Source organism: Pristiophorus japonicus, chromosome 5 (assembly GCF_044704955.1).
Source record: "Pristiophorus japonicus isolate sPriJap1 chromosome 5, sPriJap1.hap1, whole genome shotgun sequence".
NCBI classification, from domain to species: Eukaryota; Metazoa; Chordata; class Chondrichthyes; family Pristiophoridae; genus Pristiophorus; species Pristiophorus japonicus.
The window spans coordinates 26,851,792-26,868,573 of record NC_091981.1 but is presented as its reverse complement, the minus strand read 5'-3'; the positions used below and the strand labels follow the sequence as shown (position 1 = coordinate 26,868,573).

At 41.4% G+C, this 16,782-nt stretch overlaps 1 protein-coding gene across 1 annotated transcript in view; it reads right to left on the bottom strand.

The window, feature by feature from the left end:
- Positions 1 to 333: 333 nt before the first annotated feature.
- gmds (GDP-mannose 4,6-dehydratase) overlaps positions 334 to 16,782 on the bottom strand; it is a 785,829-nt gene continuing 769,380 nt past the window's right edge. The window contains exons 10-11 of the mRNA XM_070879821.1: positions 1,306 to 1,374; positions 334 to 848 (exon numbers count right to left, since the gene is read on the bottom strand). Of these exons, the coding sequence (XP_070735922.1) occupies positions 786 to 848; positions 1,306 to 1,374 (132 nt within the window). The 3' untranslated portion in view covers positions 334 to 785. The remainder of the gene's footprint in view (positions 849 to 1,305; positions 1,375 to 16,782) is intronic.

Sequence of the window (16,782 nt, the reverse complement as noted above, 5' to 3'; positions counted from 1 at the left end):
ATTGTTCCCACTTACGTCCACAAGCCTTCATTAGGGTTTCCAAGGAATTTTCGTGCCCTAGGAAAAACTAAGCCCGTTTTGTTCATTGGAGGCTAAAGTTCCGTAGTGTGTGTACTCTGTGAAAGCCACTCTAAAAACGGAGTCGGCGATTATGGGTCGACACAGAAGTACAAGCCCTGCACTTTGAAATTTAAAAAAAAAATCGATGCTATTATATGTAAAAAAAAATTCATGATACCGATCGCACAGGAGTAAGTGCTGCACGGGTTAAAATGCATATAAACACATACACACAAAGAGAAAGCGAGAGCCTTGAATTATAAGAAATCGGCATCTTTATATTTTAATAAGACAAGAGATCATTTTCAGCAACACATCAACAGAACCTTATTTAATACAGAAACATACAAAAGCGTCGCTGCTTCCCAGTCCTAAACAGAACTCATCCCGTTTACAAAGTAGTAATTAAAATATTTCAGGCAATTTAAAACAGAAATACACTTTCATTGTTCAAGGACTGTTCCCATCAACCAGTCCCAATTGATTAAATACCCGGTCATTTGTACTATTTTAATTATTCCCATCAACCAGTCCCAATCGATTAAATACCCGGTCATTTGTACGGTTTTGGAGCAACAGTGCATTATTTAACACACCATTTAAGAAAGCATCACATTATAAATGTGATTGCCTTGTTTGTTTGATGTATCGATTTTCCTTTCTAATTATTGCATTGCACCCAGTGTTTCATGTTGCGGCTCTGGAGTGTGGAATAGTATCCGGCCTCAGGCGTTTGGATTGGTCTTCATCAGCTCAATATCAGCAGCCACCATCTCCTTCACCAGTTCCTGCACACAAGCACAGCATCGTCAACTCAGCGAGAAAGCCGTTAAAAGGGCCAGTTCAGCCCAAGCCAGCAATTAGAGTTACACAGTGAACTGGCACTGGGGAATAGCGTGGGCTTCACACAAGTCAGTGACCGACCAGAGGAAGAAAACGTGGGCACATTTAACTAACAACGATATATACATAAAGCTAACGAAAAAAGAAACAGCATCTTTAACCCCACGTTACCGATTGGGACATCGGCAATGTTTATTCCTTCTGTGACATTGTTGGATTGGGAGTCGAAATTGAGAAATAAAATCCATTGATAAAATGTTGTAACACGAGATAAAACTGGGAGGCATCGGGCCTGTGTTGGCACTCAGATACTCCATACATGGACTCTCAGAAACACACGAGGAGAACGAGCTTTCAAATTCATAAAAAAAATATATCTGTAACTCCAAAAAAAAAACTTACGTCAAACGCAACTTTTGGTTTCCATCCCAGCTTCTGCAGCGCTTTGGTGCTGTCTCCTTGCAGAAAATCCTTTAAAGAGAAGAAGCACGGGTCATCGTCAACGACACTGTCTGATGTGTTTTACAGTGTTGTATTTAATGGTTTATTGCCGCTTCTTTCGCTAAAACCTCCACAAAACGCCGGGGTAATGGAGCCCCGCGGCAGCGCACAGTCTCTCTGGGATGTTGCAGGTTTAAGGTCAGGGGTAAGCTAGGGGTCGATTTACTGACAGGTACCACCCTGAACGAGTTCCCGCTGGCGTTCATACTGGCCGAGACGGACGAGTTTTTTTTTCTCCTTATACACTTGACTTTATTTTGTCTAACAGCTAACGCATGCAAAATCAACAAGTAACAAACAAAAAAGCTGTTATAGTTAGATCAGTTCTCTCGCACTGGTGTGTTAATCTGAGTGTAAAGTACGGTCGCTTTAAAAACAATTTGGAATTTCACTTGTAATTCAATTTTCAGAGACCGTCTTAGTTACTCGTCCAAAGATTTGTGATTGAACAGAAACTAGTTAACACTTCGAAAGCAGCGAGAGTCAAATGAATGTTCCTCCACTATGCCGCTTTTATCATACAGACCAGAATCGGTATTAATTTCATTTTTGACACCAGCAATAGAGCAGAAAGATCAGCAGTCAGCAGTGAAAATACTCAGAAGCAACCAGTGGGTTTCATCCGATTTATTCTCACACTTTCAAACCCCGCATTTACCCTGCACTGATTTTCCGTCAGCGCTAACCTTGAACTTTCCTGGAAAAAATATCCCCAACGGATTCTGTTGTATTTATACCAATAAACAATCCCGTTACAGGATACTGGAAGCGTTTAATTAAAATTACGGCTTTATTTTCCTTTCTAGCTGTATTTGATATTTTAACTACAAGTAATGCATTCCTACTTTGGGGCAAAATAATATTGGAGGTTAAAAGGGCCCATCAAAATTGTCAACTGATTTTCACTACTTGATCCCCGGGCCTGCATTTGCCACGAGTGCCCACTATCTTCAAAATGCGCTGAAGTATATCTATTTTTCAAATTTATGCAGACACAAAAAAATGACATCGAGGGGTAAAAAATAAAATCCAGTGAATTTCCAGTCTCATTTATGAATTCTTAAAAATTTTGTTTTTTTAATCGTATTAATTGACTTTAACATCAGCTTCTTTAACAACAACATTTTTATGGCCATCTCTCATTGGCTGCTTAAATGGTTGGTGATAAGGCGAGAATCAGGATAGAACCTTACACCTCTGATGAACACTGTTTATTTCTGGGCACCCAGTGATTAGAACAAGCACACTGGATAGGTCCACTCCTGGACTTTGCTAAATCTGCCACTCAGAAGTCCAAGGTGCACAAGATTGCTGGATAGGATGCTCCTAATGCTTGCCCTCATTTCAGTCATTAGTTTATGAAAGGGTAACTTCAGAGCACTAGCAAATACACAGAGCTAGTGCACAGGTACAAAAAGGCAAATTGAATATTGTCCCTTATCTCAAGGCGGCTAGAATGCAAAGGGGAGGAAGTGATGCTTCAGTTGTACAGAGCCTTGGTCAGACCCCATCTGGAGTTCAGTTTTGGGCACCGAACCTCAGGAAGGATATATTAGTCTTGGAGGGTGTACTGCACAGATTCACCAGAATGATAATAGGACTTAAAAGGGTTAAATTATGAGGCCAAGTTGCATAAACTTGGTTTGTATTTCCTTGAGTTTAGTAGATCGAGAGGTGATCTAATCAAAGTCTTTTAAATTATAAAGGGATTTGATAGGGTAGATACAGAGAAACTTTACTCTGGTGGAGCAATGTAGAACAAAAAGGCACAATCTTAAAATTAGAGCTAGGCTACTTAGCAGTGAAATCAAAAGCACTTTTTCACACTCAGGATAGTGGAAATCTGGAATCACTCCCATTAAAGGCTGTGGATATGCTGGGCCAATTAAAATTTTAACACTGAAATCAATTCATTTTTGTTAAGTAAGAGTATCAAGGGATAAAGAGCAAAGGTGGGTAAATGGAGTTGAGGCACAAATTAGCCATTATCTACTACTGTTCCTATCTTCCTAATTCATGCTTCAGGAAGTTGCTTAGCATTAAACATCCCCTGTGATGACAATGATGACATTAGCACAATACTTCAAAATATTGATAAAAAATATTCTTGTGACAGTCAAAATGCCTTTTAACTGATTCAGAGAATGTTGTGCAGCTATTCTTGAGGTGCTTCCAGCTGTGGGAGCGGTTTAATGCAGGGTAATGCTGAACTATTGCATTACAGCTAATATTCAAAATATTATTCTACAATGTTAAAATAATTAGCAGTTGATATTATGCTGATTTTCTATTGCTGTGAAAGTTGATTAGGCTTTTGTTCTGAAGAAATTAGTTTATGTGAAAGTCATTACTATGTTTTTTTTTTAAAACGTGGAGGTGATAATTTAATTGCCAATGATTTCAAGTCAAAGGCATGACAACATAATCATATATCAATGATGATCCTTTCAGCTGATCGTTTTAAGCAGTCTGTTTAGCTACAGGTTACTTTTAGTATAATATCTTCTACCTTCGCTGGTGTATCACATTCAAGTACTGAAAATGCCTACAGAATAAATCCAGTATGCTAAAAGCAGCTACACAGCTTTGAATAAATGTGAGGGTGACTATCACTATACGATCACAATGAACAAATTTAATTATGTTGTAAAGTTAATTTTTCTGGTTAAATCTGCACTGTCCCTACTGTGCAGGAATGTATATGAATTTTAAACAACTCACATTTAACAAAAACCTTATAATTTGTATTCTAAACCTCACAACAATTTCAGCACAAAAGTGGGGAAGGAAAAAAAAAGATAATTATACATAGGCAACTTTTGGTAGTGCATTTTAAATATTGACAGATGGTTTACCAATATTTGGGAAGCATTGCTAAAAAATGATGATGTATGAATCTCAAGGAAGCAGGAATTTGATGCAAGGTTCCTCCACCTGTTGGAGGGTGTATGGGATTACCTACTGACAGAGTTGGGAACTGTTGGTAGACACTCTTAATCCAATTACTTAAGGTTGGAGAATACAGCATAGGAACAGTAAAGAGTGGGGTGAAATGGAGATTTGCTTGCTTAAGATCTTGTCAAAACACAAAACAATAATCACTCAGTGCACAAATGTGACAACTTGACAAATATCTCCAAGTTCTTTGGACTGTGATTTTACATTTGGCTTAGTACAGCCTCTCCACAGTGGATATGTTAGTTCCACACATAGAAACCAAATATTGGCTACCTTTTCACAATACAGGGTTCCTTAATGGAGTAGCACTTTGTTGGAAGCTTTGCTTAAATATATACCCTGCCAATCTGACCAATATTTATCCCGCAATCAACATCACTAAAACAGATTATCTGGTCATTATCACATTGCTGTTTGTAGTAGTTTGCCGTGTACAATTTGGCTGCCGTGTTTCCTATATGACTACACTTCAAAAAGTACTTCATTGGCTGTAAAGCCCTTTGGGATGTCCGGTAGTCATGAAAGGGGCTATAGAAATGCAAGTCTTTCTTCTTTTACAGAATGTTGTCATACATTGCCTTCATGGTACACAGCCTACATGCTATAGCGTGGCAGACGAGTAGCTTGCGGATTGCTCTGGTCAATGGTAACTGTATTTGAGTGTACTGCTACAACTACCTGCCATCTGGAAGGTTGGTGACATCTTGGCCAGACTGTTAAAAGTTTACAGAAAGCATTTTGAAAAATTAAATTTTGTAAATATGAAGCTTTAAAAGCATGTCCCACTATTACTTCATTTAGAAACAGAATTGCCCCAAAATATCATTCATTCAACAACCTTTTCTTTATTTTTGTCGATATATTAGATGTTGGTCACCTTCTACTTATGCGGCTCGGGGTCAAATTTTTTTTCGCAAAATACTCCTGTGAAGCACCATGGGACCTTTCACTATGTTACAAGGCGCTATATAAATACAAGTTGTTGTTGTTTTGTTGTTGAGACAGTCTATTGACAACTGAAATAAAAACAGAAAATGCTGGAAATACTCAGCAGGTCAGGCAGCATCTGTGGAGAGAGAAACAGAGCTAACATTTCAGGTCGATGATCTTTTGTCAGACCTCCACAGATGCCGCTTGACCTGCTGAGTATTTCCAACATTGTGTGTTTTTATTTCAGATTTCCAGCATCCAGTATTCTGCTTTTGTATTAACAACTGAGTCACTTTTGCATGGATTTTGTTTATGAATTTTCCAATAATTCAACTTTAGTAATGTAACTAACACAAGGAAGTAGAATTTAGTGCTAAAATTGAATTATCAGATAACTTAAGTTAAGCACCTTGTAATTGAGAGGTGGACCATTTACTTTTGTTTAAATATTGCTTGATGATACAATTCGGGAAAGTGGCACGAAGGAGTTACTGAGCCTGATAGAACAAGAGTGCTAAATTAACTTGAGAGATGGAGGATATGATTCCATAATGGGGAGGCAGTAGGACTTATTACTGGCATCATTATTTTCCACTACTGGTTGCATTACATTACAACAGTGATTAGACTTGAAAGATACTTAATTGGTTGCAAAGTGCAATGGAACGTCATCATCATCATCATAGGCAGTCCCTCGGAATCGAGGAAGACTTGCTTCCACTCCTGAAGTGAGTTCTTTGGTGGCTGAACAGTCCAATACGAGAGCCACAGACTCTGTCACAGGTGGGACAGACAATCGTCGAGGGAAGGGGTGGGTGGGACTGGTTTGCCGCACACTCCTTCCGCTGCCTGCGCTTGACTTCTTCACGCTCTCAGCGTTGAGATTTGAAGAGCTCAACGCCCTCCCAGATGCACTTTCTCCACCTAGGACGGTCTTCGGCCAGGGACTCCCAGGTGTCAGTGGTGATGTTGCAATTGATCAGGGAGGTTTTGAGGGTGTCCTTGTAACGTTTCCGCTGCCCACCTTTGGCTTGTTTGCCATGAAGGAGCTCCACATAGAGCATTTGCTTAGAAAGTCTCATGTCTGGCATGCAAACTATGTGGCCTGCCCAGCGAAGCTGATCGAGTGTGATCAGTGCATCAATGCTGGGGATGTTAGCCTGGACGAGGACGCTGATGTTGGTGTGTCTGTCCTCCCAGGGGATTTGCAGGATCTTGCGGAGACATCGTTGGCGATATATCTCCAGCGACTTGAGGTGTCTTCTGTACATCGTCCATGCCTCTGATCCATACAGGAGGGCGGGTATTACTACAGCCCTGTAGACCATGAGTTTGGTGGCAGATTTGAGGGCCTGGTCTTCGAACACTCTTTTCCTCAGGTGGCCGAACTGGCGCACTGGAGGTGATGTTGAATCTCCGCATCAATGTCTGCTTTTGTTGATAAGAAGCTCCTGAGATATGGGAAATGGTCCACGTTGTCGAAGGCCGTGCCGTGAATCTTGATGACTGGGGGGGCAGTACTGTGCGGTGAGTACATGCTGGTGGAGGACCTTTGTCTTACGGATGTTAAGCGTAAGGCCTATGCTTTCATATGCCTCGGTGAATACATCGATTATATCCTGGAGTTCAGTCTCAGAATGTGCACAGCCGCAGGCGTCATCCGCGTACTGTAGCTCAATGACAGAGGTTAGGATGATCTTGGACCTGGCCTGGAGGTGGCGTAGGTTAAACAGCTTCCCACTGTTTCTGTAGTTTAGTTCCACTCCAGCGGGGAGCTTGTTGTCTGTGAGGTGGAGCATGGCAGTGAGGAAGATTGAGAAGATTGGAGCGATGACACAGCCTTGTTTGACCCCTGTTCGGATGTGGATTGGTTCTGTAATGGATCCGTTGGTAAGGATCATGGCCTGCATGTTGTCGTGGAGCAGGCAAAGGATGTTGACAAACTTTTGGGGGCATCCGAAACAGAGGAGGACGCTCCATAGTCCCTCACAGTTAACAGTATCAAAGGCCTTTGTAAGATCAAAAAAGGCCATGTATAAGGGCTGGCGTTGCTCCCTGCATTTTTCCTGCAGCTGTCACGCTGCAAAGATCATATCCGTTGAAAGGTACTATATAAATGCAAGTCTTTCTTGCTTTCTTGCTGAATTTCAATAACTGAAATGTGCTTCACAGCCAGTGTACACATAGGAAAATAGGCATTCAGCCCAGGATTGGCCAGAGCAATAAAAATTAAACAAACCGCTCGCCGCCATGACGGCTATTATTTCACACTGTTGCATTTGGGGCAGAACACCAGCCATGTCCTGGGAGAAACTATTCCAAAGTTTTATTAGCTGATGGAATGATAAAGGAATTTCCTTTTTTTAAAAAGCTGGTCATATTCATTGTACTTGTTTTGAATAGCAAACAAATGGGATTGCGTGAACTTTCTAGTGCCCTGCCCCATATTTACAATTTTCTTCCATCTAAAGACATCATCGCCCAATTAGAAATGAGTGAAAAATAAGTTTGTAGGGCCCAAGTTTCGGGCTGCGCCGTTTCCTGGACGCCCGTTTTTCGCGCCAGAAAGTGCGCCTAAAATTTTTTTACCTATTCTCCGGCTCCCTGCAGGTCCTCTGGAGCTGGCCGCGGCGCAGCACGAGCTGTAGGGGGCGGAGCCAGGTCCCTGCGCTGAAAACAGTGCCGGGACCTCTGCACATGTGCGCTACAGTGGGCGCGCATGTGCAGTAGCTCCAGGCGCCCAAACTGTGGGAGGGGCCCGAAGCACGTAGCCCCGAGCCCTGGCCGAATGGCCTCACTGGGGCTGCATCGATAAGGCTCCTCCTACCCGACCCGACTCGACCCCCGCACCTCCGCGACTCTACCTCTGCTTCCCTCCGCCCCTCCCCACCCCCGGCGACCTGCCCCCCCCCCCCCCACATCCCTGGCGACCCGACCTCCGCTCCCCCCCCCCCGGGTCCTCCGCAACCCCCCCCCCCTCCCCCGAGACCACCTTCCTGTAAATCCAGCCCGAAGTCTTGGGCCTTCCCCCCCCCCGCCCATCTCGCCTTCCCCCCCTCTCCTCCCCTCCCTCCCTCCCTTCTCTCTCTCTCCTTCCCTCCCTCCCTCTCCCCCCCTTCCCTCCCTCCCTCCTCTCTCCTTTCCTTCCCTCCCTCCCTCCCTCCCTCCATCCTCTCTCCCTTATCTCCCTCTCCCCCCTCTTCTCCCCCTTTCCCTCGCCCCTCCTCTCCTCCTCCTCCTCCTCCTCCTCCTGGTGCTGCAGTCGGTAAGTAGAAAATGTTTTAGTAATTGATTTTTAATTTTTTTTTTATTTTTTATTAATTTTTTTGGATTGATTTATTGGTTGATTTATTGATGTATTTATCATTTATTATTGATGATGGCTCTTTATTTGTAAAACTGAAGTGTTTAATGTTTGTAAACTTCCCTTTAAACCCCCGCCCCCCCCACCCTTCCCTACGCCTAATTTGTAACCTACGCCTGATTTTCTAAAGTGTAGACAAGGTTTTTTCGAATGCACAAAAATCTTCACTTACTCCATTCTAAGTTAGTTTGGAGTAAGTTTTCACTGCCTAAACTTTGAAAACAGGCGTAAGTGGCCGGACACGCCCCCTTATGAAAAAAAAATTCTGTTCCAAAGTGAAACTGTTCTAACTGCCTAGAACTGGAGCAAACGAAATGCCAAGAATTCAAATTTCTAAGATACTCCATTCTAAACCAGTTGCTCCAAAAAAACAGGAGCAACTCAGGCCGAAACTTGGCCCCGTAGCGTGGAGGCCAGGAATGCACATCATAAAATTGGGCAGTATTAATACTGCTCACTGCAAAAATGCACCCTAAACTTCTTAATTCTACAGTACATCAGATTTTAGTTTAGTTATCTTAGACCATCTTGCTCAGAAATTCTGCCAAGCCAGCGAATGATAAAATTTTGGTTGACTGGTCGCCTCTTTAGAGGCTGAAATATTCAAGTCATATTTTGTGTGGTACAAAAAAAGTTCATATTACATGGAGATTATAACGATGAATTGGAGAGAACACTGCCCATACATCAGTGAAGTGGTACAGTCCAGCATTGGAAAACCATGCTATTGTTCTGGCTTGACTCATAAATCCCAATTTTGCTCCTAACAAATGCCTCAGATTTTAGAGCTGGTACTGGTTCAATACTGCTACCATTTGTAGTGTGGATGAGCTGAATGCGCAAAGTTATCCTGGCTGCTCACATCACTCTCAAATTGGAGAAAGAAGAGTTCCATGCTTGTGTAAAAAGAAAAAGAAATACTTGGATTTATATAGCACCTTTCATGACATCAGACGTCTCAAAACATTTTACAGCCAATGAAGTACTTTTGGAGTGTAGTCACTGCAATCTTAGGCAGTCCCCCGGAGTCGAGGATGACTTAGTCACTGTTGTAATGTAGGAAACGCGGCAGCCAATTTGTGCACAAGCAAGCTCCCACAAACAGCAATACGATAATGACCAGATAATCTGTTTTTTTGTTATGTTGATTGAGGGATAGATATTTACCAGGACACTGGGGATAACTCCTCTGCTCTTCTTTGAAATAGTGCCATGGGATCTTTTAGGTCCACTTGAGAATGCATTCAAATGCATAGATGTAGCTCTACTTAATGGCCAAACTGCCAGTAAATTTCAGAATTTAGATAAGAGCAAATGGGGTAATGAAGTCATTTTTATCATTACAAAATGAAAGTGAGCTGCCTGTATTGGCTCAGTAGATTTACATAGTGAGTACATGAGTCATGCAGACCAGGGAGGTCGCAAATTTACTCTGGTAGCTGTGTTGATCTCAGCTGGAGTGGTGGTAAGGATGCTTCCAATTAAACCCAGTGCTCCCATATTAGGGAGGGGGAAACTAGCCAAGATTTCTACTTCTGATTGTTAACTATTGACCCTGTGGGCAGTGAGCATGTGTGAATATCAAGTAAGCACCGGATTGGCTCTGCTGTGATCCTCCATGTGGTTGGACAGCCAGCTGACATTCACTCATGATTAATGGCCTCTTGGGAAAGGTACCAGACGGTGACCTGCGTTCGTGGAACTATAACCCCAGCAAGGAGTCAATCAAGGGAGGAGGAGAGAGAGGAGACAATTGGTGACCAAGCACAAAATTAAAAGTGATTTATCAGAATGTTCAAGCAATTATTTAATGTTAAATTAAAAAAAAGACGAGCTTTGCAATGGTTGAGTTATGCAAGCAGCTGATGTGTGACTGACAAAAGTGCTGCAGAACTGGGGTATAAATTTGTCTTGGGTGGCAACGGAAAACGGGCGATAGCCAATCGGCAACCCATTTTGCATTTAACGTCAAAGGAAATGAAAATTGAGCGGGGTGCAAAACAAGCTGCCGATTGGCTATCGCCTGTTTTGTGCTGCCACCCAAGAACAAATTTATACACTCCTGCCTTCTATGTGATAACACTGTCCCAGAAAAATGCCAAATTGATGTTAGATCGGCAGGATTACATTACAAATCACTGCGCGTCAGCTGTAGCTCAGTGGGTAGTACTCTCGCCTCAGAGTCAGCAGGTTGTGGGTTCAACTTTCCCACTCCAGAGCACAAACATCTAGGACAACATTCCAGTGCAGTGCTGAGGGAGTGCTGCACTGCGGGAGGTGCCATCTTTCGGATCAGACATTAAACCGAGGCCCCGTCTGACCTCTCAGGTGGACGTAAAAGATCCCATGTCACTATTTCGAAGAAAAGCATGGGAGTTATCCCCAGTGTCTTGGCCAATATCTATCCCTCAATCAACATCACTAAAAAACATTATCTGGTCATTATTACATTGCTGTTTACGGAAGCTTGCTGTGCGCAAAATTGGCTGCCGCGTTTACTACATTACAACAGTGGCTACACTTCAAAAGTACTTAATTGGCTGTCCTAGAATGTCCTGAGGTTGAGAAAGGTGCTATATAAATGCAAATCTTTTTTTAGATGGGTGATGCAAAAACTGCTCTGTACTAATGCAAGTCATGCAATGTAATTGCAGCATTCGGAATTCCAGGTATAACTTGTCCTACTATATACAAACAACTGCCTCTCTGTTCCAACCTATTGTACATAACATTCTCCTGAACATCTTTTTTTCACATTGTCGGTCGCCATTTAGTAAATATTGTATTTCATATTTCTGATCATTATCATCTATTATTCTAATTCTTTTTCTTACGCATCTCAATGCTTGATTTACTCTAATGTTAAAGACAGCATATTCTATCTGCTTTTCCTCAAACCCATAATGTTTCAATTGGCCACAGCCACAGAGCATAGAGAAATTAATCATTTGTTAAACCACAATCAGTCAATGACAACTTTACCCAGTGCTACCAATACACCACTCCTACTCAGCAAGAGTACTGAAGAGACACAGTTTGGCCCTTTGTATATGCTTGAATACACCTAATTTGTATTGCATTAATGTGTGCGAAGAAAACCCTGACGAGCATGCATTGCAAATCTCATAAACCTTTGAAAAGTACACAGGTCATGGACTACTTATTGATTTAAGATGCAATTATCTCTACAGGGAACCATGATACATCACAAGAGAAAGTGATTGTGTAAATGCTACACAAAATGTGTTTCAGATATCCAGCAAAGTAGCTGAAATAATGGGCACTGTTGTAAACCCTATAAAGAGAGCAGTAAATTACTGCATAAAACTTTTAAAAAAGCATTTAAGATTAGACGGCTGTCAGCATACAATGTCACAAAGTTGAACTGTACAAATCTTAGCCCCGTTGTCACAGAAGGTGGCAAATAGAGATTAGGATGGAACAACGCCTCCTCATAACAAAATGCCACCCTCTGGCAGCTGACTCAAGAGTTACTGCCAACCACCTTGTAAAGGGTCACCTGCCTACCCCCTCAGCTTGGACAGAGGGGATGGAGTGCAGGGAAGGAACCCAAAAGTATGGGAAAAAAGATAAAAAGGGACAAGAGGAAAAGGATTTAAAAAAATCTTTATTCAGTGAACACTATAAAGCACTCTTCAGTAGTCCCAACCACATCTTGTATTCCACGTCAAAGCAGTCATTTTTTGAAAATTTATAGAAAACCATTCTTGAGGCAGTTTATATATCTTGCCAAAATTATTAAAAAGGTGAAAAGTTCTTAGGTACTCTAAAGTGTCAATGCAGTTTAATAGTAAGATTAAACGCATTAAAAAAAAACAGGGCAAATAGATGACGTTTGCTCTGATCTGTTTTCTCACTAGTTACAGCTTGGGACAGTAATTTCAATATTAAAGGAGCAGCTGTATGCAAAAGGATTTTTGGCCTTTTTTTTTGCTGTAAATTCTAAACTTTCAAAATGATTTTAAATTCTCAAGAACGTAGACATCCAGTTCTGAATTCAAAATACTGCAGACATTGAGTTGTGCAGATTATAGTCAGCATTAACCTGGTCAGGCATTTACATCATGCTGGAACTTCCAGATTTTGCAGAAGTCTCCTTAAAACTATTCCCCATACTTTTCAATAATTACACAAAGTCTTTGACTGCTTCTTATGGGATGGATTCTCCACGTGAGATAAAGCTAAACAGGCACCAAAATAACTGGTACAATTATTCATTCGCAATTGCAAGCCAATATTTGTGTAGATTGGAAAGTCTTGTAAATAAATAAAATATTATTGCAAAGTGATAAGAACTGCATACTTTATTTCTTTGATTACTGAAACAAATCAATTGCCACAAGCCTCATATAACTGACTGACTGATGATTAGTCTGGGAGCTCCAAATACACAAATATAGACAGGCCACCAACAGGAGTTTGCTAAAGGAATTACCTGTAAGACCAATTCACAAATTGAAAAAAAAAATACATCTGACTAGAAGTGATTCAGGAATTCTGTGATAACAGCCACAAGTGGCATTTGCTTTTGAATTTCTTCATTTTATATGAGGGCAGCGTAGTGGAACAACCCAGGCACCAAGGGAATGAAGGAATGCTGGTGTGTATGTTTTTTTTGGGTCGTGAGCAAAATCTGTATCAGCATGGCATGAGTGGGCACGCTCACACTGCGGGACCAGTACTTAAATTTTACTTTTGAGTAATGAAGTTTTTTAGTACTGACCCATAAATAGCTCTTAAAAAATAAAGATCTGTATTTACTTCAAACCTGTCACAATTCAATGCAACTCGATTCAGATCGGGCAGTAATTTCCTTCCCACTAGTTTCATAGGGAAGTATACTGCAGCATTCTTATCTTATCGGCATAATAATCTCACATTTCATCAAGTCTAAACAGGGATACCACCTCATAATAAAAGTGATTTCACTCTGTGGCTCTATATAAGCACAAAATGAACTAGAAAACAGAGCCTGTTTAATGACCGAGGGTGATAAGAGATGAGTGGGTGGGAGGGCGAGGGAGGGGGGGCAGGGTGGAAATACACAGCTAGCTGTCTGGTCTGCTCAGGAAGTTGCGAATCAGTGGTATTGTCCATCAGGGGTTCTGACAGAATGCCGTCAGTGCCCAAACAATGCTCGAGCTCGACTTTAGGGAAATGAAGTCAGTCAGCGCTGGCTTTGACAAGCACACTGACAAAGGAGATAAACCACAAACAGGACAAAACAGGGGATACTGGGATATGGACTGCGAAAGAATGTCAATTACACAGCAGCCTGTTATGCTAGACAATATGGCCTTTGCTTCATCATATGTTGCAGCTGGAGGAATCCCATAAAACACAGGTTTAAGTGCCTCATGTCTTACACTTGGCCGCAGTTTGTTAGAAGCCAGATAATGGGTACATAATGGAAAAAGTAAAACTTCGAGGCTGCTAACCCTGTTCAGAGTGTTCTCTTCATTAAGCTCCACGAAGGAGGAAGTCAAGGCACCAACTTTTCACATTACATCATATAAAAGCCTCATTTATCACCAGCCAACATACATCTAGAAAATCATAACATCCTTTCAGGAAAATCATGTGGAAAATAATCAGATTTACTTCAGCGAAAGCTTTCCGTATCAAGGTCCAGCTTCTGACACTGTTACTATAAACTTGTGCAAGTGTATTTCAACAACTATTCAAGAGAATGGAAAAAGGCCCTACTGGCTTACTGTTAATCTCTATTACTGGTGACAGACTCAATACTGAAGTCAGCCACCTCATCAGATAGCTGTAAGGCAAGCTTAACTGCACGGGAAGTCAGACAATGATGAAAAGTCACCTGTCGATAATATATGTACATTCAAAAATGCTTCAGGGTCTCGAGAGCTCTGAGTCACACAGAGCAGAATGGTCCCAAGTCTATCGATGGTCCGGGCTGAGTTATCTGATCTCAAATGAGGCCGAGGTAAGGACACTTTTATGGGGCAGACTTCCTGTACCTGATTGATATACAGTGATCCCTACTGGAAGTGCACCTTCGTAAACAGAGAGCAACTGTCGGCCTTAACGACTGCACGAGTCATAAATTGAAGGGAAAAATGTATTCGTCTCCAATGCATTCAGATAATAACATGAACCAAATTTAATGTCAATGTCTGTCTACAAATGCTGTAAATACAAAAAAAAACCTTCCCGTCTTGCACACAGAGTTGTAGTCAGAGCGACGTTGTTTTGTATATCACAAAGGAAAACAGATGCTGCTGATGAAAAGGATACAAGTATTAACAGGCCTGCAGTAATACAGGTACATGACACAGGGCAGGGGTCAGGTTTTGTCAGTTCAAGTGCCATAACCACAAATCATTTCCACCTGTGGCTCCCCCTCCTCTCCAGCAGTAAAACAAGAGACGGCACCAACATATGTTCCAGAAAATACGATTCCTTTCTTCAAAACTGGCATATAAAAAGGAAATGACTGCAATGGGATATACAGGAGGATCTTCTCACTGATGGATATTATTAACAATTCATTAAAAAAAAAGCACACACAAAAATTTAATCAGAAACCCGTAAGAAGGAATTGTTAGGGTGCACACATTTCAGAAAATCCAGACATGTTAATGATGCAAAGCATCGCAGGAAATAAAGAAATGTGCGATGTTGGGGATTTCTGTTTCATTGCCTTATTAAATCGATATAAAAACACAAATGTACAGGTTTTACTTTTATATAAATGATAAATGGTGTTTCTGTCTCATTCTGGTCTTCAGTACTGCCAGGTTATTTCAAGATACAGAGTAGAAATGAAGAATTTCCAAACAACACTGAAGACTGGATGAATTGGGGTTCTGTTCCTTTATGTATGAGCCTCACGGTACCACGAAACACTCTTTCAATCTCTTGTTTTCTTGATTCTCTCCTTCCCCGCGCCACTGGTCACTACTGACAAAGTGGTCAGACAGACAGCCAACTGCAAAGTGTTTGCCAGTCTTGCCCTATAACTGGCTGCTAAAGTTGTGCGAGTCTACAGTTTCTTTGCAAAATAGAATCTATCAAGCTGCGCTTATCAATATTTTCCTATGTTTACCAATTCAACAAAATTAAATGCAAGTTACCAGATAATGGACTTTTTTCCCCAACTGGGTCACTTTTCTAAAGCTGAAAACTCATCGAAAATATAAATTTTGTTTCCATAGCAATTACACATTTTGGGAGATGTGATGATAAGTTAAAAATTCTTTTGAGGGCTCATTTACCCTCTCCCATTTTGTCTTTCTTCACCTGTGGCAAGTTACCTCTGCTCAGTGCTCCCCTTGAACTAAGTGCATAGAAAACAGCAGGGACAAACTCAAGTCCCACCAACTTTGTTTACTGGGCCACCCACATATGTGGCGACTATTATGTGCCTTCTGGGCATGTTCACTCATTCTGGGAAAAATTTGGTTTACTTCAGCATTTTACAGTAGGAAATTGTTCTGATTGAGCAGCTGATATATCCAGCAATACGCTTGATTCTTTAAAGGCTGTCAACATCAAACCCCCTTTTAAAAATCAAACTATGATTAACTTTCAGATCATTTTTTCACTTTTTTTTTTGCTGATTTTGAAAAGAAATATTTAAAGAGTGAGTTATAATGAAATCATCTGGTGAAATAGTTTGGGAGAGTTATTACGTACAACGAGGGAAATTGTTCTCGGTGATATTTGCAACAAACATGCTACTGCTTTCATATGAAGTTTCTCTGCATGCTATTGATAGTAAATAGATAAGGAAATTGCAGATGCATTAATGTGGTGTATGTAGCACACAAATCACTGACTCCACACGGTCTGGTGTAAGTCTAACTGCTGTGACCTTCGTCCTTTATTGTTCAGCTCCAGGGTGCCTCCCAGGTGTGGTGGTCATCCTTATATAGTCCTTGTTACAGGTACTACCAGGGTTTCCCACCACAGCGCCCTCTGTGGTGTGGCATAGTACTTACATTACATTTAAGGTACTGGGATGATACACACATCATTACATAACACATTAGTCATAATTTTCCAAAGCTCTCCGGATTCAGGAATTGTGCCTTTGAATTGGAATATTTGCAAATTTGCCTCCATTATTTACGAAGAGA